Raw genomic sequence first — 24272 nt, 5'->3', positions numbered from 1 at the left:
GGGGTGCCGGAGGCCACCGAGGTGGGCACAACCCACCCGGGCGCGCTAGGGGGGCCTGGCGCGCCCTGGTGGGTTGTGCCCCCTCTCGGGGCACCCCCCAGGTGCAGCTCAGGCCCATTGGGATCCTTCTGGCCCATAAAAAATCTCCGTGGGGTTTCGTTGCATTTGGACTCCGTTTGGTATTGATTTCCTGCGATGTAAAAAACAAGCAAAAAACAGCAACTGGCACTGGGCACTGGGTCAATAGATTAGTCCCGAAAAATGATATAAAGTTGCTATAAAATGATTGTAAAACATCTAACAATGATAATATATCAGCATGAATACTTCATAAATTATAGATACGTTGGAGATGTATCACCAGGCAATGATCATTATATAGGCATCGCGTCCAAGATTAGTAGACCGACTCTTGCCTGCATCTACTACTATTACTCCACACATCGACCACTATCCAGCATGCATCTAGTGTATTAAGTTCATGGAGAAATGGAGTAATGCAATAAGAACGATCACATGATGTAGACAAGATCTATGTATGTAGAGATAGACCCCATCGTTTTATCCTTAGTAGCAACGATACATAAGTGCCGGTTCCCCTTCTATCACTGGGATCAAGCACCGTAAGATCGAACCCACTACAAAGCACCTCTTCCCATTGCAAGATAAATAGATCAAGTTGGCCAAACAAAACCCAAATATCGGAGAAGAAATACGAGGCTATAAGCAATCATGCATAAAAGAGATCAAAGAAACTCAAATACTTTCATGGATATAAAAAGATAGATTTGATCATAAACTCAAAGTTCATCGATCCCAACAAACACACCGCAAAAGAGTTACATCATATGGATCTCCAAGAGACCATTGTATTGAGAATTCACCGAGAAAGAGAAAGCCATCTAGCTACTAACTACGGACCCAAAGGTCTACAAAGAACTACTCACGCATCATCGGAGAGGCACCAATGAAGGTGGTGAACCCCATCCGAGATGGAGTCTAGATTGGATCTGGTGGTTCTGGACTCTGCAGCGGTATTTGGTGTGCCGACTCCCCTAGGGTTTCTGGCATATTGGGGTATTTATAGAGCAAAGAGGCGGTCCGGGGGGCACCCGAGGTGGGCACAACCCACCAGGGCGCACCTGTGCTTCTTGGTAACGAGATTGAACTAGGTATTGAGATATCGACGATCGAATCTCGGGCAAGTAACATACCAATGACAAAGGGAACAACGTATGTTGTTATGCGGTTTGACCGATTAGATCTTCGTACAATATGTGGGAGCCAATATGAACATCCAAGTTCCGCTATTGGTTATTGACCGGAGACGTGTCTCGGTCATGTCTACATAGTTCTCGAACCCGTAGGGTCTGCATGCTTAACGTTCGGTGACGATCGGTATTATGAGTTTATGTGTTTTGATGTAGCGAAGATAGTTCGGAGTCCTGGATGTGAACACGGACATAACGGGGAGTCTCGAAATGGTCGAGACATAAAGATTGATATATTGGACGGCTATACTCGGACACCGGAAGTGTTCCAGGTGATTTCAGAGAAAACTGGAGTGCCGGAGAGTTACCGGACCCCCCCCCCCGGAGAACTAATGGGCCACATGGGCCTTAGTGGAGAGAGAGAGGGCCGTCCAGGGCAGGCCGCGCGCCCCCTCCCCCTCTGGTCCGAATTCGACTAGGGAAGGATGCGGCGGCCCCCTTTCCTTCTCCCTCTCCTCCTTCCTTTCCCCCTCCTAGTAGGAGTAGGAAAGGGGAGTCCTACTCCTACTAGGAGGAGGACTCCTCCTCTCCTGGCGCGCCCCAAGGGCCAGCCGGCCTCCCCCTTTGCTCCTTTATATAAGGGGGCAGGGGCACCCTAGAACACACAAGTTGATTGTTTCCAGCCGTGTGCGGTGCCCCCCTCCACCATAATCCACCTCGGTCATATCGTCGTAGTGCTTAGGCGAAGCCCTGCGCCAGTAGCTTCATCATCACCATCATCACGCCGTCGTGCTGACGAAGCTCTCCCTCGACACTCTGTTGGATCATGAGTTCATGGGACGTCACCGAGCCGAACGTGTGCAGATCGCGGAGGTGCCGTACTTTCGGTGCTAGGATCGATCGATCGTGAAGACGTACGACTACATCAACCGTGTTGTCATAACGCTTTTGCTTACGGTCTACGAGGGTACATGGACAACACTCTCCCCTCTCGTTGCTATGCATCACCATGATCTTGCATGTGCATAGGAAATTTTTTGAAATTACTACGTTCCCCAACAATGGCATCCGAGCCAGGTTTTGATGCGTAGGTAAGAACGGTTCTTGCGCAGCCCGTAGCAGCCACGTAAAACTTGCCACAACAAAGTAGAGGACATCTAACTTGTTTTTGCAGGGCATGTTGTGATGTGATATGGTCAAGACATGATGCTAAATTTTATTGTATGAGATGATCATGTTTTGTAACGGAGTTATCGGCAACTGGCAGGAGCCATATGGTTGTCGCTTTATTGTATGAAATGCAATCGCTGTGTAATTGCTTTACTTTATCACTAAGCGGTAGCGATAGTCGTAGAAGCAATAGTTGGCGAGACGACAACGATACTACGATGGAGATCAAGGTGTCAAGCCGGTGACGATGGAGATCACGACGGTGCTTTGGAGATGGATTTCAAAGGCACAAGTTGATCTTGGCCATATCATGTCACATATTTTGATTGCATGTGATGCTTATCCTTTATGCATCTTATTTTGCTTAGTACGGCGGTAGCATTATAAGATGATCCCTCACTAAATTTCAAGGTGTAAGTGTTCTCCCTGAGTATGCACCGTTGCTACAGTTCGTTATGACGAGACACCACATGATGATCGGGTGTGATAAGCTCTACGTTCACATACAACGGGTGCAAGCCAGTTTTGCACGTGCAAAATACTCGGGTAAACTTGACGAGCCTAGCATATGCAGATATGGCCTCGGAACACTCATACCGAAAGGTCGAACGTGAATCATATAGTAGATATGATCAACATAGTGACGTTCACCATTGAAAACTACTCCATCTCACGTGATGATCAGACATGGTTTAGTTGATATGGATCACGTGATCATTTAGATGACTAGAGGGATGTCAATTTAAGTGGGAGTTCTTAAGTAATATGATTAATTGAACTTTAGTTTATCATGAACTTAGTAACTGGTAGTATTTTTCATGTCTATGTTCTTGTAGATAGATGGCCCGTGCTATTGTTCCGTTGAATTTTAATGCGTTCCTAGAGAAAGCTAAGTTGAAAGATGATGGTAGCAACTACATGGGCAGATTATCCTCATTGCTGCACAGAAGAATTACGCCCTAGAAGCACCGCTAGGTGCCAAACCCGCTGCTGGAGCAACGCCAGATGTTATGAACGTCTGGCAGAGCAAAGCTGGTGACTACTCGATAGTTAAGTGTGCCATGCTTTACGGCTTAGAACCGGGACTTCAACGACGTTTTGAACGTCATGGAGCATATGAGATGTTCCAGGAATTGAAGTTAATATTTCAAGCAAATGCCCGGATTGAGAGATATGAAGTATCCAATAAGTTCTATAGCTGCAAGATGGAGGAGAACAGTTCTGTCAGTGAACATATACTCAAAATGTCTGGGTATAACAATCACTTGATTCAACTGGGAGTTAATCTTCCTGATGATAGTGTCATTGACAGAATTCTTCAATCACTGCCACCAAGCTACAAGAGCTTCGTGATGAACTATAACATGCAAGGGATGGATAAGACAATTCCCGAGCTCTTCGCAATGCTAAAGGCTGCGGAGGTAGAAATCAAGAAGGAGCATCAAGTGTTGATGGTCAACAAGACCACCAGTTTCAAGAAAAAGGGTAAAGGGAAGAAGGGGAACTTAAAGAAGAACGACAAGCAAGTTGTTGCTCAAGTGAAGAAGCCCAAGTCTGGACCTAAGCCTGAGACTGAGTGCTTCTACTGTAAAGGGACTAGTCACTGGAAGTGAAACTGCCTCAAGTATTTGGCGGATAAGAAGGATGGCAAAGTGAACAAAGGTATATGTGATATACATGTTATTGATGTGTACCTTACTAATGCTCGCAGTAGCACCTGGGTATTTGATACTAGTTCTGTTGCTAATATTTGCAACTCGAAACAGGGACTACGGATTAAGCGAAGATTGGCTAAGGACGAGGTGACGATGCACGTGGGAAATGGTTCCATAGTCGATGTGATCGCGGTCGGCACGCTACCTCTACATCTACCTTCGGGATTAGTTTTAGACCTGAATAATTGTTATTTGGTGCCAGCGTTAAGCATGAACATTATATCTGGATCTTGTTTGATGCGAGACGGTTATTCATTTAAATCAGAGAATAATGGTTGTTCTATTTATATGAGTAATATCTTTTATGGTCAAGCACCCTTGAAGAGTGGTCTATTTTTATTGAATCTCGATAGTAGTGATACACATATTCATAATATTGAAGCCAAAAGATGCAGAGTTGATAATGATAGTGCAACTTATTTGTGGCACTGCCATTTGGGTCATATTGGTGTAAAGCGCATGAAGAAACTCCATTCTGATGGACTTTTGGAATCACTTGATTATGAATCACTTGGTACTTGCGAACCATGCCTCATGGGCAAGATGACTAAAACTCTGTTCTCTGGAACAATGGAGCGAGCAACAGATTTGTTGGAAATCATACATACTGATGTATATGGTTCGATGAATGTTGAGGCTCGCGGCAGGTATCGTTATTTTCTCACCTTCACAGATGATTTGAGCAGATATGGGTATATCTACTTGATGAAGCATAAGTCTGAAACATTAGAAAAGTTCAAAGAATTTCAGAGTGAAGTGGAAAATCATCGTAACAAGAGAATAAAGTTTCTACGATCTGATCGTGGAGGAGAATATTTGAGTTACGAGTTTGGTCTTCATTTGAAACAATGCGGAATAGTTTCACAACTCATGCCACCCGGAACACCACAGCGTAATGGTGTGTCAGAACGTCGTAACCGTACTTTACTAGATATGGTGTGATCTATGATGTCTCTTGCTGATTTACCGCTATCGTTTTGTGGTTATGCTTTAGAGACGGCAGCATTCACGTTAAATAGGGCACCATCTAAATCCATTGAGATGACACCTTATGAACTATGGTTTGGCAAGAAACCAAAGTTGTCGTTTCTTAAAGTTTGGGGCTGCGATGCTTATGTGAAAAAGCTTCAACCTGCTAAGCTCGAACCCAAATCGGAGAAATGTGTCTTCATAGGATACCCAAAGGAGACTGTTGGGTACACCTTCTATCACAGATCCGAAGGCAAGACATTCGTTGCTAAGAATGGATCCTTTCTAGAGAAGGAGTTTCTCTCAAAAGAAGTGAGTGGGAGGAAAGTAGAACTTGATGAGGTAACTGTACCTGCTCCCTTATTGGAAAGTAGTTCATCACAGAAATTTGTTCCTGTGACTCCTACACCAATTAGTGAGGAAGCTAATGATGATGATCATGTCATTTCAGATCAAGTTACTACCAAACATCGTAGGTCAACCAGAGTAAGATCTGCACCAGAGTGGTACAGTAATCCTGTTCTGGAGGTCATGTTACTTGACCATGACGAACCTACGAACTATGAGGAAGCGATGATGAGCCCAGATTCCGCAAAATGGCTTGAGGCCATGAAATCTGAGATGGGATCCATGTATGAGAACAAAGTGTGGACTTTGGTTGACTTGCCCGATGATCGGCAAGCCATCGAGAATAAATGGATCTTCAAGAAGAAGACTGACGCTGACGGTAATGTTACTGTCTACAAAGCTCGACTTGTTGTGAAAGGTTTTCGACAAGTTCAAGAAGTTGACTACGATGAGACCTTCTCACCCGTAGCGATGCTTAAGTCCGTCAGAATCATGTTAGCAATTGCTGCATTTTATGATTATGAAATTGGGCAAATGGATGTAAAGACTGCATTCCTGAATGGATTTCTGGAAGAAGAGTTGTATATGATGCAACCTGAAGGTTTTATCGATCCAAAGGATGCTAACAAAGTGTGCAAGCTCCAGCGATCCATTTATGGACTGGTGAAAGCATCTCGGAGTTGGAATAAAAGTTTTGATAGTGTGGTCAAAGCATATGGTTTTATACAGACTTTTGGACAAGCCTATATTTACAAGAAAGTGAGTGGGAGCTCTGTAGCATTTCTAATATTATATGTGCATGACATATTGTTGATTGGAAATGATACAGAATTTCTAGATAGCATAAAAGGATACTTGAACAAGAGTTTTTCAATGAAAGACCTCGGTGAAGCTGCTTATATATTGGGCATCAGAACTATAGAGATAGATCAAGACGCTTAATTGGACTTTCACAAAGCACATACCTTGATAAAGTTCTGAAAAATTTCAAAATGGATCAAGCAAAGAAAGGGTTCTTGCCTGTGTTACAAGGTGTGAAGTTGAGTCAGACTCAATGCCCGACCACCGCAGAAGATAGAGAGAAAATGAAAGGTGTTCCCTATGCTTCAGCCATAGGCTCTATCATGTATGCAATGCTGTTTACCAGACCTGATGTATTCCTTGCTATTAGTTTAGTAGGGAGGTACCAAAGTAATCCAGGAGTGGATCACTGGACAGCGGTCAATAACATCCTGAAATACCTGAAAAGGACTAAGGATATGTTTCTCGTTTATGGAGGTGACGATGAGCTCGTCGTAAATGGTTACGTCGATGCAAGCTTTGACACTGATCCAGATGTCTCTAAGTCACAAACCGGATACGTATTTATATTGAATGGTGGAGCTGTCAGTTGGTGCAGTTCTAAACAAAGCGTCGTGGCGGGATCTATGTGCGAAGCGGAGTACATAGCTGCTTCGGAAGCAGCAAATGAAGGAGTCTGGATGAAGGAGTTCATATCCGATCTAGGTGTCATACCTAGTGCATCGGGTCCAATGAAAATCTTTTGTGACAATACTGGTGCAATTGCCTTGGCAAAGGAATCCAGATTTCACAAGAGAACCAAGCACATCAAGAGACGCTTCAATTCCATCCGCGATCAAGTCAAGGAGGGAGACATAGAGATTTGCAAGATACATACGGATCTGAATGTTGCAGACCCGTTGACTAAGTCTCTCTCACGAGCAAAACATGATCAGCACCAAGACTCAATGGGTCTTAGAATCATCACTGTATAATCTAGATTATTGACTCTAATGCAAGTGGGAGACTAAAGGAAATATGCCCTAGAGGCAATAATAAAGTTGTTATTTATATTTCCTTATATCATGATAAATGTCTATTATTCATGCTAGAATTGTATTAACCGGAAACTTAGTACATGTGTGAATACATAGACAAACAGAGTGTCACTAGTATGCCTCTACTTGACTAGCTCGTTGAATCAAAGATGGTTAAGTTTCCTAGCCATAGACATGAGTTGTCATTTGATTAACGGGATCACATCATTAGAGAATGATGTGATTGACTTACCCCATTCCGTTAGCTTAGCACTTGATCATTTAGTATATTGCTATTGCTTTCTTCATGACTTATACATGTTCCTATGACTATGAGATTATGCAACTCCCGAATACCGGAGGAACACTTTGTGTGCTACCAAACATCACAACGTAATTGGGTGATTATAAATGTGCTCTATAAGTGTCTCCGATGGTACTTGTTGAGTTGGCATAGATCGAGATTAGGATTTGTCACTCCGATTGTCGGAGAGGTATCTCTGGGCCCTCTCGGTAATGCACATCACTATAAGCCTTGCAAGCAATGTGACTAATGAGTTAGTTGCGGGATGATGCATTACGGAACGAGTAAAGAGACTTGCCGGTAACGAGATTGAACTAGGTATTGAGATACCGACGATCGAATCTCGGGCAAGTAACATACCGATGACAAAGGGACAAACGTATGTTGTTATGCGGTTTGACCGATAAAGATCTTCGTAGAATATGTGGGAGCCAATATGAACATCCAGGTTCCGCTATTGGTTATTGACCGGAGACGTGTCTCGGTCATGTCTACATAGTTCTCGAACCCGTAGGGTCCGCACGCTTAACGTTCGGTGACGATCGGTGTTATGAGTTTATGTGTGTTGATGTACCGAAGATAGTTCGGAGTCCCGGATGTGATCACGGACATAACGAGGAGTCTCGAAATGGTCGAGACATAACGATTGATATATTGGACAGCTATATTCGGACACCGGAAGTGTTCCAGGTGATTTCGGAGAAAACCGGAGTGCCGGAGGGTTACCGAACCCCCCCCCCCCCCCGGGGGAGAACTAATGGGCCACATGGGCCTTAGTGGAGAGAGAGAGGGCCGGCCAGGGCAGGCCGCGCACCCCCTCCCCCTCTGGTCCGAATTGGACTAGGGAAGGGGGGCGGCGCCCCCTTTCCTTCTCCCTCTCCTCCTTCCTTTCCCCCTCCTAGTAGGAGTAGGAAAGGGGAGTCCTACTACTAGGAGGAGGACTCCTCTCCTGGCGCGCCCCAAGGGCCGACCGGCCTCCCCCCTTGCTCCTTTACATACGGGGGCAGGGGCACCCTAGAACACACAAGTTGATTGTTTCTAGCCGTGTGCGGTGCCCCCCTCCACCATAATCCACCTCGGTCATATCGTCATAGCGCTTAGGTGAAGCCCTGCGCCGGTAGCTTCATCATCACCATCATCACACAGTCGTGCTGACGAAGCTCTCCCTCGACACTCTGCTGGATCGTGAGTTCGTGGGACGTCACCGAGCCGAACGTGTGCGGATCGCGGAGGTGTCGTACTTTCGGTGGTAGGATCGGTCGATCGTGAAGACGTACGACTACATCAACCGTGTTGTCATAACGCTTCCGCTTACGGTCTACGAGGGTACGTGGACAACACTCTCCCCTCTTGTTGCTATGCATCACCATGATCTTGCGTGTGTATAGAAATGTTTTTGAAATTACTACGTTCCCCAACAAAAAGCACCTGGGTTGCGATTTCTATATTTGACTTGGAAATCAGACACCTACAAAACCTATGAAAAAAGCCTTATTGCAAGTCTATGTAGACTTACAATTGGGCCCCCTACAAACTAAGAAAAAAGCCAACAAGTTACAAGTGAATGGTTCACTTGCACCTAGGGTAACTACACCTACAAAAAAAGCCATAAGTTGCAAGTCAAGGGTCGACTTGCAACAGAGTCAACCACAAAACTACAAAAAAAAACACCGACTTGCAAGTGGAGGCTTGACTTGCAACTAGGGTAACTACACTAAAAAAAAGCCATAGCCGTGAGTCGAGGGTTGACTTGCAATTGAGGCTACTAAAAAAACTATGGAAAAGCCCCAAGTTGCAAGTCGAGGCTTGACTTGCAACTGAGGCATTAACAACTACGAAGAAGCCCTGGGTTGTGAGTCGAGTATTTAATTCAACTGGGGCAAAAAAATAAAACTATAAAAAAGCTCCCGCATTACAAAACTTTAAAAAATCACAGTTGTGAGTCGATGGTTGACTTGCAACTTGGGTAACTACAAACTATGAAAAAGCCACCGAGTTGCAAGTCGATGGTTGAGTTGCAACTAGGGCAACTACACCTACAAAACAACCCTAGCAGCAAGTCGAGGGTCATTTGTCCTCACTTGATGATTCTAAAAAAAAAAAAAGAGGATGGTGGAGGTTGCCCATTTGTGCTCCTAAAGTAACTCGAGTCTGTGTGGCTAACGCAACACCGGCAACATTTTGCATCATCTCATCCTACTCCCTGACAAAATGACTACCAACAAGAACTACACTACACTACCAAGGAACTACACTGACAACAAAAAGAACAAACAAAAAAGGAAGAACTACACTACATAAAAACTCAAGATAATAATCCACCTGGACAAAAATCTGCCTCCAACTATCAACGGCACATGCGTAAAAAATCCCAAAAATAACCCGGAATGAAAACAACACCAATCTGTTACTGAAACCCAATTGTGTAAACTGAAAAAAATGGAAAAATGTATTTTGGATACCAGAATATCTCCTAACAAAACAAGAATAATAAATTCATCTAGACCCTAGAAAACTACAGTATCTTATGCCATCGATCACTAGCAAAAATTCATTATACAACATCCCACTAGCAAAAGCCTACATCTGTATCTCTGAAATCCTAAGAAAACTACAGCTATCTTATGCCACCGTTGACAGCAAAAAAATTCATAAGCTACAGATGAGAGTAGAAAAAATAGAAATAAGAAAAAAAAATTACAAAAAACTTACCATCAACTTCTTTTGTGACATTCGTGCTTGTTAAACGATGAACAAAGTGTGTTCAAATATTCCCCCCATCAATGGCGACAAGAATACCTAGCCGTGTTCCCTCCGTGACAACCAAAACGGCATCCCTACTGTAGATGATGCCTGGAGGAGCTTCTTCCACATTCAGGCCATTGTTGTCCTCCTCGGCCACCTGTGCAGCATCCCCATACTCTCCTTCCTCCTCATGGAATCAACTACAACACCCTGGGCAGCACCAAATAACAACATTAATAACTTTACAGAAAACTATACGCTGATAACAACACAGATGCACATAATGAAAAATATTGCAGATAAAAAGAATAAAAAACGTTATGATACTGGACAAACCTTATCAGAGTTATGCTGACATGAAAAAATGGGACAACATGAAAATGGGATAGCATGAATAAAAACTGACAGAAAATGAACCTTGATTGATAGAAAATGTGCTTAGGGTTCAAACCCTACCCCTAATCAGCATTCCTACCTACCAAGATACAAATTAAGCCTACTGCTGCACACTATAAAATGTGCTTATGATCTAGCAAAAAGGAACATAAAAATGTACCAAACACAGTGAATCTATATGTTCTAATGGGGCAAAAACACTAAATCAAAATGAACTCCCGCTGGACAAAAGAATCCTAGCACTCCGTTGAATCACTACACACAAAAACTACCCCGCCCCCCACTGTATCTCTACATTGAATCTGTATACAAACATCTCCCGATTGGGAACAGACCCTGGATTGTTGGGGATGAATCACAACAAAAGGGGGCGCTAAAAAAGAAGGATCAAACAAGAGGAAGAAGAAGGACCAGACAAAGAACTCACTTCGTTGCGCGCTCTCTCCTCTCCCTTCTGGATCTCCAAAATCGCCGCCAAGAGTTCTTTTTTTTTTGAGACAAACTCACGAAGCTTTATTCACCCGTTACAATGTTTACAGGGACGAAATCCAAATTTCCTGGGTGGCCTAACCAGATATGGCGGCCAAAACCAGGGGTAACGCATGCTTTGCAAGTTGGTGAGCCTCGACATTCGAGGTCCTAAATTCGTGATTAGTCAAACAAGAAGAAAAAACGCTAGAACGATCTATGATTTCATGTACTACGGCCCCGTATTGTGCACACGTGCCCTTCTTGATCGCTTCGACAGCCACCTTGCAATCCAAAGCAACTGAAACTCTGTGGAGGTATAGATCATCAGCGAGGGCCAAAGCTTCACGTATTGCCAAGGTCTCCAAAGTCTCTGGATCATCATTGTTTTTAAACAAGATCACCGAAGCTCCTTGGTATTTTCCGTTGCCATCTACATATCGCCGCTGCTGTCCCAAAACCACCATGTCTCGCTACCGCCGCATCGACATTAACCTTCATGTGGTTTTCTGGAGGAGGGATCCACTCCGCCGATCTATGAGCCGGTGCATTCTTCTCTTTCTCTGGTTTTTCCAAGAACTGAAGTTCTGACAGATAACTTGATATAAAGCAATATTAATGGGTTGCAAATGGTGTCTGGAAAATTCCTTCATGTATAACCTTCCGCCCTGCAGACCAGATTGCCCAAAGAGTGACAATCATAGTTACGAGCTCGTCACTGGGCAGGGATTCAAACATGGAGAATAACCACTCCTTTGCATTGTCATTCCGATTCATGGCCATATGTTGCACCATCTCCTCTTTCGACAAAGCCCAGGTGCTCCTGGATAGGGCACAGTTCAGTAGTGAATGATGCCAACTGTCCTACGCCCCACACACTCCGCAGACATCAGTAGTGGACATGTTTCTATGCCGCCGAGAGTTCTTGCCCGCAGAGGATTGGAAATGGACAAATGAATGCGAGGTGACAGCCCAATATAGCGCAAAAAAAAAAGCGGCCCGGCCCCCACTTGTATCTAGGCCTGGACACGGGCCGTGCGCGCATCAACGCGGCGGGAGCGAGCGCACGAGCGAGCCAGACACAGCTGCGCGAATCTAAAAGACAGACAAATATCCAACAGCTTTAGACTTAAATGTGAGATAACTATTTCACATCTAGATGTAAAAATAGCAAACATGTTTCCTATAACTACTGGTCATGCCACTACGCGCACACAGGCCCATCTTAATTTTTTTTCGAGTGACAGGTCCATCTATCTCAACGAAATACAAGATAAGTTTGTCGGCCCATAGCCACTCCAACACATTTTTCAGCCGACACGCAGATTGCCCATTCTACAGCCCATTTAGGCCGTCGCCTACCAGTCTCGTGCTAACTCCTGCACATCACCGCCGCCGCCGCCAGCACCGACGCCGAAGAACGGCCGGCAAATGGCCTTGCCGGCGATCCCCAACGAGCTCCTAGCGGATATCTTCCTCCGCCTTTCCACCTCAGAGGACCTCATCCGCGCCTCCGCCGCCTGCTTTTCCTTCCGCCGCCTCGTCGCCGACCGCGCCTTCCTCCGGCGCTTCCGCAAGCTCCACCCTCCGCCCCTCCTCGGCTTTTTCGACTACAGAGGCTTCCACCCCGCCGAACCGCCTCATCCCTACGCGCCGGCGGCCAGCGCCGTCGCCGACGACGACCTCAACTTCGGCTTCCTCCCCGGGTCCTCCTTGGACTGGACCATGCGTGAGGTCCGCGATGGCCGCGTCCTCCTCGACAGACCCGGCCGTCACGAGCCCCTCTTCAAGGAGACGGTGGTGTGCGACCCCCTGCACCAGCAGTACCTCCTGCTTCCCCCGATCCCCGGTGACGTAGCCGCTTCGGTTGCGGTCCAACTCCTGATAGAAAGGGGGGGCTTTGCCGATTGCTTCCTCGTCCCTTCCGGCGACAAAGAAGAGCCAGACGCAACGGAGGAGACGTCGTTCAGAGTGATCTGGCTGGTGGTGCTTGAAAATAAACCGGTCGCCCTTGTCTTCTCTTCCTGCACAGGGCAATGGCGAGCCATTACACCCCTGATTTGGAGCTTACCTGGCTTACAGTTATCGACATGGAAGTTTTGGTTCGTGTCGCGCCATTACGCACATGGCTGCTTCTACTGGATTTCAGGTGCTTCTACTGGATTTCAGGTTCGATTGAAAAATTGCTCATGCTTGACATCCGGCGGATGGAGTTCTCCATGGTTGATCACCCACCCTGTGCCAGACATTTGGGCGATGATGTGGCCATCGCGGAGGCAGGCCAAGGCAGGACTCTGATGTTTGTGCCTAAACCGGACACAAAACGCCGTATTTATAATCGTTTGGTGGCGAAGCAATGGTGGGAATTCCACCCAGTGGCAGATGGAGAAGACAATCTCGCTGGATTCTGACTGCTTAATTGAGGGTGCAGTCGGGAGGCACTTGCTCCTATATTATGTCGGAGTCTCATCGGGCAAGCAAGGTTGTTACACGCAGGACGTCGACACATTGCAGCTTGAGAGGGTGTGTTATTCATGTCCAAAACAGTCAGAAGTATATTGCAACTTCCCACCATCGTTATTATCATCACCGACAGTGTCAAGTGGTAAGAGCGTTTAGATCCTTGCTGCACGCTCTTATATTAGTTTACAGAGGGAGTACTTCTTTTCATTTATAGTTATAACTATCACATAGCTTGGCTGATATACTTGCTAGCTCATTAATGTGATCAGTAAGTATTTGTTACATAGTTTAGTGGTTGCTGCTTTTTTTGTGCTTGTGGCAAAGCTGATCAAGCTAATTTGTTTGTCTTTCCTATGCGCCATCTTGAGGTAATTAGAGAAGTGAAAGGGAGGATCTAACACAATATAAGTAGAATTCTAGGGGTATTGCGAAATCATAAAAAAAAAAACTGGATCACAAGTCACAACAAATTGATTCAGTTTTAATGGCGAAGATAATGGAGATTGAATACAAGTTTAAATCAGGACATTGTTGCCCGTTTATCTTTGTAGTGTTCTTTCTTAGACACATTTATTCCAGTCAAGCAGGACTTGTGTTATCTGGAAGTCTTATGTGCTCACCGTTACAGTTGTAAATTTATCTTTATTGATTCCATATAAAAATTATCTTAAGATATAAGATGCAAAAATGTCTTTTTGGTTTCCGATGTGAAAATTTGTTCATTCTTTTTAATAAATATACGACACTAAAGTTTTGAAATAAATGCAGAACCAAAAGCTATTTTGACTGACGTACCAGATGGTATTATTTGCATTTTTAAGATCAGGATAATCCTTGCTGCACCTCACAATGCATCTTTTTTAGCAAGAATTGTGCTGAACTTAATAGAGATTGGTAGTACTATCATGGGATGCTAATGATGGCATATTGATTGTGTTGTAGTTTGCGGCTTGGCTGGAATTGAGCAATTTTCTTTGCCATGCCATTAACCCTTTTCTGCACTGAGCATTGTGTACTAGCTTTTGGTCATCAGATTTGGGAACCTAGTCACTAGGCCATAATGGTCGTCTGCTTAGTCCCTGTCTTATCCTTTCACTGTATCTTCCTAAAACATATGTCAGGCCCCGAAACAGTATCATGCACATCTGACCATTCATTGGAGATTTAACGGCTCAAGTCCTTAAGTGCTTTTGGTCCATCAAATTTGGGAACATGGTCAGTAGGCCACACTAGTCGTCTGCTTAGTCACTGTCTTAACCTTTCGTCGTGTCTTCCTGAAACATATGTCAGGGCCTGAAACGGTATCATGCACATCTGGCCATTCACCGGAGATTTAAGGGCTCGAGTCATTAAATGAACTCATTGCTCACTTCCACTTACTGCTTCTAGTCGTCTCTCTTCATCTGGAGCGCTTGGAGACAATCCAACGGCTACAGTTCACCTGATGAGCACTATTTACCGACCAACAAAAACTGCTTTAGACTGAATCCTCTTTTACTTTTACCAAAGTGATTATAATTGTTGATTATTCTTATATGATTATGTTAGCAAAAATTATAAATATTTTCTTGACAAATCTATCAATGCTACTTTCAATCATATATTTTTAATGAAGGCTTTTCCAGAGAAACTAAATAGAGGTTGCTATTACTATCATGGGATGGTAATTATGGACAGATGGATTATGTAATACTTTTTGTCATGTACAGATGGAGCAATATCTGTGCCATGCCTTTAACCCTTGTTGTGATCTGCATTGTACTCCTTTGGTCCATCACATGTGAAAACCCCTTCACTGGGCCACGCTGCACTTTTCTGCTTATCCCCGCCACAATCCTTGCATCCTGTCCTGCATAAGTGAAGCCCTTTCCAAAGCCATCAAGTCAATCCATCCAACCTGTGGCCATCAAGTCAATCCATCCAATCTACGGAACTTTGCTTTCTGGATTAATACACTTACCTCAGAGAATTACTCGCTACGGATCCGAATTTTGGCATTCTTTTCCGTGCAACATTTTTTTTGTTTCTCTAGAATACCAAATTGTTTTCAGTTCACACCTATGTCTAGCTCCTCTTCTCCTTCGCATGGCATCTATCTTGAGTTGCACCTCTGCAAGTTGGACACTCTATTTCACCTATAGCAAGTTACTAAATTTTCACCCATGAAAACAAATGGATTGTGTATAATGCTTTGTGTCATGTACTGATGTACAGGTGGAGCAATATCTGTGCCATGCCTTTAACCCTTATTGTGATCTGCATTGTACTCTTTTGGTCCATCACATCTGAAAACCCTTCACTCGGCCACACTGCACTTTTCTGCTCTATCCCCGCCACAATCCTTGCATCTTGTCCTGCATAAGTGAAGCCCTTTCCAAAGCCATCAAGTCAATCCATCCAACCTGTGGCCATCAAGTTGATCCATCCAATCTGCGGAACTTTGCTGAGTAATGCACTTATCTCAGAGAATTACTCGCTACGGATCTGAATTTTGGCATTCTTTTCCGCGCAACATTTTTTTTGCTTCTTTAGAATACCAAATTGTTTTCAGTTCACACCTATGTCTATATTTTTTTTCCTCCGCATGATATCTATCTTGAGCTGCACCTCTGCAAGTTGGGGCGCTCTATTTCACCTATAGAAAGTTACTAAATATTCACCCATGAAAACAAATTCACCTATAGTGATTTACAGCAGTACTTTCTTCTGCCATGCCTGTCAAAACTCGAACTTTGTTTGCCTGCATGCAAACGCAACCTTTTACGTTTCTCCCTGTTTGCAGTGCACTTTTGTGATTCATGTTGTCATTAGTCTATTGAATGATTCCTCTTTGGTACTGAACTCCAATCATTTTACAACTGAGCCTTTGTTTAATTAGTCTAGTGGTGCAATTGAACCTACAACCTAGGAGCCTCTGGCAGATCTCTGTTGTTGCTTTCTATGTGCAAATGCTATTTTTTTTCTTTAACCACCTTTGTCTCCTTTATGTCTTGTGCTTCCTTCTCAAACATGCCCTTCCTTTGAAGCAGGGCAACACACATACAAGTTTCACGAACAAAAAAAATGTTTGCAGAACTTTGCTGAATTTTGTGAATACTTAATTGCTGGATTTGATCTTGGGTTATCTATTCATAAGTTGCCTGAATTATTTTTTATCGCATTACAAAGCTTTTCAATGAATATCCAACCATTCTCATCCCAAAGTCACTTGGTCTTCAATGTTACAGTGTAATCTTGTGTATGCAGTCCCACACCACGCTGACCACCGAGGAGTGGACTGCCGGCACCAGAACCACGAGAAGCTGACCTCGCCAGGGAACTGCCGTGCAAGCGCCGTCGTCGCAGCGGCCGCTCGGGCTCCAGAACCCGTGGAGGCGGGTCGCGATGGACGGGGAGAAGGAGGCTGAGGCTTGACCCGTGGTGGATGAGGGCCTGGGGGCGGATGAGGAGCCAAATCAAGGTGTTGTCCAGGATGGCTGCGACCAAGTCCTTGGGCGGCACGGGCTTGCCTTGACCAGGATGTGCTAGCTGATGGGGACATGGAATGGCTCGATCCTTTTTGTAAGGTTTATACGATTGGTCTGCTGCGTGTTGATCCTTTTTGGTTCGAAAACACAAAATGGTACCGTTGTCAACACGCAAACGGCATCAAGCTGCGGTCTTCTAGAGCCAGTGTAGATCGACTGCTGCACGGCTATGTCGCTGTGAGGATGGTGCTGTGATCATCGTTTTCAATCGCTTCTCAGTATTGGTCTATCTGATTTCTTTGAGTTACCTTCTAGGGATCTAGAGATTTTTTTCCATCCAAGCATGAATTGCAATACTTGAACTTGATTCTTGTTGGTCCACTTGTTCGATCCCTTTGTGTTGTTGTAGCAGGCAAGGGCTAAATAATACCTGGCATCCTGGTTGATCTAGCTAGCGTATGGATCCAGCACCAACAAAGTGAATGATCCCTCTTGCATACAATTTCAAATTTCTGAATCTTGGCTCCAGTAGGTGTAGAGATGAGCATTCTGGGTGAAATGCGCTGGAGATGAGTGATTCATATGCATATGGATTTGCATCTCCCAGTAGCAGCTAGCTTGTCGATGGCAGAGTTTCTATTTAATACTCTATATATGCACTCTATATATGCAGTAGGTCTATTCGATCGATCTCTTGTAGTACTATTTATTTATATTTTCTATCGTCTGCCGGCTTGTTGGAGCTGGTTCTTCTGCTGGTTCATGTAATCAACCATATCCTGGCAGCACTTGGCGTGCAATAGATCTGCATTGCATCGCTGCTGATGTAAGTGCCTATGCTGGATGCAATGATAATTATTATGATTATTATTACTCTGTTATACACTTGTCTTTTGTCGTGCGCTTCTGGCTGCATTCTGACGTCACTGTCCCGGTAAATCGTGCTGATCCGGCCATCTTGTAGTCTTCTCAAGTGTGTGTATCTTGTGATGAATACATTACAGTTGCAGATCCAAGGAGGATAGCAAGGCAAGGCAATAAGGCAAGCAGATACTGAACTGAACCCATCAACACTCAACCGCATTGAGCAAGGCCGAGCAGAGATGTTTTTAAAATTCGTGAATATTTTTAAATTTTGCGAACATTCTTAAAAAATGTTTAGCATTTTTAAAAGGTTGAAAATGTTTATAAATTCAAGTAATTTTTAAATTTCAAGAAAATTTTCTAAATTCATAAATTTTAAGAAATTTGCAACCAATTTGAAAATTCTTTGAAACACACCAATGTTTTTAATTCAAGATCTTCTCAAAAATTCTTTATTTTTAAAATTTACATTTTATTATTTTGCAAGTATTTTTTTTTAAATTCGCTAACATTTTTATTTACATAATAACATTATAATATTCTCTGTGTTTTTTGTCTGTTTCGCTTTTGCTCTGTTTTTTTCCTTCTATTCTCTGGACGGACTGAGGCCAACTGGGCTGACCAGCCAGCTAGCCCAAGAGAGCATCACACTCGTCTTCTTTCTCCTCATACACGTTTGGTCGTCGTTGCATGCCTAGCATGTGGGGCAAGATGTCTCAATTTCCTACTTGCTGCTTTAAATTGTCGGCAATTTGCATAGTGCAAAAATAGCTTGGTCATCCCCAATAGGAGGCAAGGAACAAGAGCGATTTCTCCCAATTGATTATTCCAACTGTTTGGTAGTGGTTTTTATTTTATTTTTTGTTATTTGTTTTGAGTGTTTTTCTTTTTGTTTCTTTTCTTCCACCGGTATTCCTCATGTTTTTTATCTTATTTATTAATTTCCCTATTTATATTCTTTTTTCTTTATTTGGAAAAATAGATTACATCTTTTAAAATTAAAGAATATTTTATAAAAATGCATGAATATATTTAAAATTCAGGAATCTTTTTCAAATTTGAGGACAACTTTTGAAAACATGACACTTATTTTATTTTTGCAAATTATCTCTAGACTAGAGAACATTTTAATGACATGAGATTTTTCAAAATTATTGAACATTGTTTAAAAATTTGTGAACACATTTTTTAATTTATTCTATTAAAAATTCTAGTGTTCTTAAATTCCTTTTTTTACTGGCTCTTAAATTCGTTTTTCTTAGATGTTAAAATCAATTTTTACTGCAACTGATTAGTTTAAGAAAATCGCTTGTAGGCCAGGCATCGTTTTGACGCACAGCACTTTCAGCCTAACGTAGCCCATTTTTATGTCGCCGGCTTACTTCCCCAGCAGCGCGCGCACACACACATAGCCCCGTGCCAACTCCCACATAGCAGCGCACACACAGCCGCCGGTGCCCGCACCGACGACTGAAGATGGCCCTGCCGGACATCCCCGACGAGCTCCTGGTGGGAATCCTCCTCCGCCTTCCCACCCCAGAGGACCTCATCCGTGCCTCCGCCGCCTGCATCTCCTTGCGCCGCCTCGTCGCCGACCGCGCCTTCCTTCGGCGCTTCTGCAAGCTCCACCCCGCGCCCCTCCTCGGTTTCCTCGACTACAAAGGCTTCCACCCTGCCGTACCGCCTCACCCCTCCGCGCCAGCGGCCAGCGCTGTGGCCAGCGCCGCCGACTTTGACTTCACCTTCCTCCCCGCCCCCTACTGGGGCTGGACCGTGCGGGAAGTCTGCAACGGCCGCGTCCTCCTCAACAGACCCAGCCGTCACGACGAGCTCGGAGCCCTCTTCAAGGAGATGGTGGTGTGCGACCCCCTGCACCGACAGAACCTCCTGCTCCCCCCAATCCCCGATGACCTCGCCGCTCCGGTTGTGTGCCAAATCCTGATAGAAAGGGATTGCTTCGCCGACTGCTTCCTCGTCCCTTCCGGCGACGAGGAGGGGGCAGAAGCTATGGAGGAGACTTCATTCAAAGTTTTTTGGCTGGTGCTGCTCCAAACTAAACCGGTGGTCCTTGTCTTCTCTTCCTCCACAGGGCAATGGTGAGCCATTACATCCCTGACTTGCAGCTTACCTGCCTTTGTCTTATCTACATGGACGATGTTGTTCGTGTCGCGCCATTACGCCCATGGCCGCTTCTACTAGATTTCAGGTTCAAGTGAGAAATTGCTCGTGCTTGACATCAGGCGGATGGAATTCTCCATGGCTAACCACCCACCATGTGTCAGAGTTTTGGGCGATGATGTGGCCATTGTGGAGGCAAGCCAAGGCATGACTGTGATGTTTGTGCCTAAACTTGACACAGCTCGCCGTATTTATACTGTTTGGCGAAACAATGGTGGGAGTTCCACCCAGTAGCAGGAGAATGAGACATTCTCGTTGGATTCTGGGTCCCGTATCATAGGTGCAATGGGGAGCCACTTGCTCCTATATTATGGCATAATCTCGTCGATCAAGACAGGTTGTTACACGCAGGATGTCAACACACTCCAGCTTGAGAGGATGTGTGCTTCCTATCCCCACCCGTCAGAAGCATATTGCAACTTTCCACCATTGTTATTATCATCACCGACAGTGTCAAATGGTAAAACCTTCTATTGCATGATAGTTACCTCCTTTCATTTATAGTTATAAATATCACATAGCTTGTCTGGTACTTGCTAGTTCGTTAATGTGATCAATAATTATTAGTTACATAGTTTAGTGGTTGTTGATTTTTTTGTGCTCGTGGCAAAGCTGGTCAAGCTAATTAATTTTTTTTGCCTTCTCTATTTGCCATCCTAAGGTAATTAGATAGGTGAATGGGAGGATCTAACACACAATAAGTAGCATTTTAGGGGTATTGAAAAATCGTAGAAAACACTGGATCACAACAATTGTTTCAGTTTTTATGTCCAAGATAATGGAGAACGAATAGAAGTTTAAATCAGGACATGGCTACCAGTTCATCTTTGTGTTGTTTTATCTTAGAAACATTTATTCCAGTCAAGCAGGACCTATGCTATCTCGAAGTCTTATTTGGTCACCGTTACACCTATAAATTTATCTATATCAAAAAATTATCTTAAGATAGTAAGAGGCAAAAATTTCTTATTTGGTCTCCGATGTGAAAGTTAATTCATTGTTTTATTAAATACTCCATATGATGCTAAAGCTTTAAATGAAATATAGTATACAAGATATTTTGCATGATGAATCAAATGATATTATTTGCATTTGTTTGGTCACGATAATCTTTATTGTACCTCACAATGCAAATTTGCAGACACTGACTGAATAGAGATTGGTATCATGGGATGCTAATGATGGGCAGTTGATTATGTTGTAGTTTGCGTCGTTGTTGGAGTTGAGAAATTTTTTTGCCATGCCGTTACCCTTTTTTTGCACTGAGCATTGTGCACTAGCTTTTGGTCGATCAGATTTGGGAACCTTGTCAATAGGCCACAATAGCCGTTTGCTTAATCCCTGTCTTATCCTTTGGTCATATCTTCCTTAAACATATGTCAGGCCCCGAAACGGTATCATGAACATCTGGCCATCCACTGGATATCTGAGGGCTTGAGTCATTAAGTGAACTCGTCCCTGACTTCCACTTATTGCTTCGCTTCACCTCTCTTCATCTGGAGTGCTTGGAGACAATCCAACAGCTACAGTTCAAACTACTAGATGAGCACTATTTACTGACCAACAAAACCTGTTTTAGACCGAATCCTCTCTTACTTTTACCAAAGTGACTATAATAGTGGATTCTTATATGTTGATATTAGTGAAAAAAAATTCATGAAAAATCTATTAATATTACTTCTTTCAATCATATATTTTTAATGAAGGCTTTTCCAGAGAAACTAAATAGAGGTTGCTAGTACTATCATGGGATGGTAATTATGGACAGATGAATGGATTGTGTAGTACTTTGTGTTATGTACGGTACATATGGAACAATATCTTCTGCCATGCCTTTAACCCTTGTTGTGATATTCATTGTGCGCTTTTGGTCCATTACATCTGAAAATCCCTTCACTTGGCCACACTGCACTTTTCTGCTCTATCCCCGCTACAATCCTGTCATCCTGTCCTGCATAAGTGAAGCCCTTTCCAAAGCCATCAAGTGAATCCATCCAACCTGCGACCATCAAGTCAACCCATCCAATATGCGGAACTTTGCTGTCTGAATTAATGCACTTATCTCAGAGAATTACTCGCTATGGATCTGAATTTTGGCTTTTTTTCTGCACACCATTTTGTATCTTTTGAATACCAAATTGTTTCCAGTTCACACCTATATCTATGTCCTGTTCTCCTTCACATGACATCTATCTCCTATAGTAAGTTACTAATTTTCCACCCACGAAAACAGATTCACCTATAGTGATTTACAGCATTACTTTGTTTGGCTACATGTAGACACAAACTTTTACTTCTCTCCCTGTTTGCAGTGCACTTTTGTGATTCATGTTTCATTAGTCTATCAAATCGACTCCTTTTTGGTACTGAACTCCAATAATTCTACAACTAAGCCTTTGTTTAGTCTACTGGTGCAGTTGAACCGACAACCTAGGAGCCTCTGGTAGATCGCTGTTGGTGCTTTCTACTCCCTCCGTTCCTACATATAAGTCTTTGTAGAGATTTTAATATGGACTACATACGGAGCAAAATGAGTGAATCTACACTGTAAAATACGTCTATAACTCTATATACATTTGTATGTAGTTCATATTGAAATCTCTAAAAAGACTTATATTTAGGAAAGGAGGGAGTATGTGCCAATGCTATTTATTTTCTTTAATCACCTTCCTCTCCTTTATGTCTGTGCTTCCGTCTCATCCATGCCCTTCCTTTGAAGCAGGGTAACACACATACTATAGAGCACTACACAGTTGCCCTGGTTGCTGCATGACCAAGCTTAACTTTACAACTATCATTAACAAAAAAAGTTGTTTGCAGAACTTTGCTGAATTTTGTGAGTACTTAATTGCTGAATTTGACCTTGGGTTGTCTATTCAGAAGTTGCCTGCATTTTTCGTAAATCTCAATCACATTACAAAGCTTTTCAACCAACACATTCGACCATTCTCATCCCAAAGTCACTTAGTCTTCAATGTAACAGTGTAATCTTGTGCATGCAGTCCCACGCCACTCTAACCACCGAGGAGTGGACGATGCTGTGCCGGCACCGGAACCACGACAATCTGACCCTGGAGGCGTGGAAGGACCTACTGGTCAAGAACCGACGGACCTCGCCAGGGAACTGCCGTGCAAGCGCCGTCGTCGCAGCGGCCGCTAGGACTCCAGATCCCGTGGAGGCGGGTCGCGATGGACGGGGAGAAGGAGGCTGAGGCTTGACCCGTGGTGGATGAGGGCCTGGGGGCGGATGAGGGGCCAGATCAAGCTGTTGTCCAGGACTGCTGCGGCCAAGTCATTGGGCAGCAGGGGCTTCCCTAGGATGTGCTAGCAGCTAGCTAGATGGAGACATGGAGTGGCTCGATCCTTTTTGTAAGGTTTATACTATTTGCCTGCTGCATATTGATCTGATTTCTTTGAGTTACCTTCTAGGGATCTAGAGAATTTTTCCATCCAAGCATGAACACGCTACTTTCAAATTCCACTTGATTCTTGTTGATCCACTTTTTTCGGTCCACGCGTATGATGTTGTAACAGTCAGGGCCTAAATACATGGCATCCTGTTTGATCTAGCATGTGAATCAGCACCAACAACGTTGACCGGTGCAGAAATTGCATGAATGATCACAAATGAATCCCTTTCATACATTTTTCTCATTTCTAAATCCTGGCTTTCAAATGAATGATCTGCACTTGCCCATTTAGAGGGAAACAGATGTGATTCTAAGTCGCTGCAGCAAAGTCTGATCAAATTGCTGGAAACCTGGACGAGTTGAAGGATTCGGTACCGAGGATAGAGTCTGCCATGTCCCAAAAGCATGCATTGCTTGATGAAACTTGAGTGCTTTGCTGGCAAAGCAGAGCATATTGCAAGGGATACGAAAGATGCAGAGCTCTTACGTTTGATGAATGCAGGTGTTTTCATATATATATATATATATATATATATATATATATATATATATATATATATATATATATCCAACTTAATTGTTCCTATAACTTATGCTCCACGTGTTGGTTGCACCTTCATGCTACCAAACCTGGATCAAGTTCCAATTATCATTCTCTTGCAAATTTATTTGACCCATCTTTATATGCTAGCTAGACGGATTAATCTGAAGATTTGCTGTTGCTTTATAATATTCGGTGGATCTCTC

The 24272-nt window shown here is 43.7% G+C and overlaps 1 protein-coding gene across 1 annotated transcript; it reads left to right on the top strand.

Moving 5' to 3' along the window:
• Positions 1–12334: 12334 nt before the first annotated feature.
• Positions 12335–17463, top strand: LOC120964248 (uncharacterized). Its single transcript, XM_040388679.3, has 2 exons — positions 12335–13748; positions 16853–17463. The coding sequence occupies exon 1, from the start codon at positions 12575–12577 to the stop codon at positions 13439–13441; it is 867 nt and encodes a 288-aa protein (XP_040244613.1). The 5' UTR covers positions 12335–12574; the 3' UTR covers positions 13442–13748; positions 16853–17463.
• Positions 17464–24272: the final 6809 nt, after the last annotated feature.

Source organism: Aegilops tauschii, chromosome 5, assembly GCF_002575655.3.
Source record: "Aegilops tauschii subsp. strangulata cultivar AL8/78 chromosome 5, Aet v6.0, whole genome shotgun sequence".
In the NCBI taxonomy this organism is placed as follows: domain Eukaryota; kingdom Viridiplantae; phylum Streptophyta; class Magnoliopsida; order Poales; family Poaceae; genus Aegilops; species Aegilops tauschii.
Note: the sequence above shows the minus strand (reverse complement) of the source record. Positions and strands in the feature narration are given on the sequence as shown.

Bases quoted from the DNA above. Each gene is read 5' to 3' on its own strand.
- LOC120964248 (XM_040388679.3), top strand. From the start codon at position 12,575: ATGGCCTTGCCGGCGATCCCCAACGAGCTCCTAGCGGATATCTTCCTC.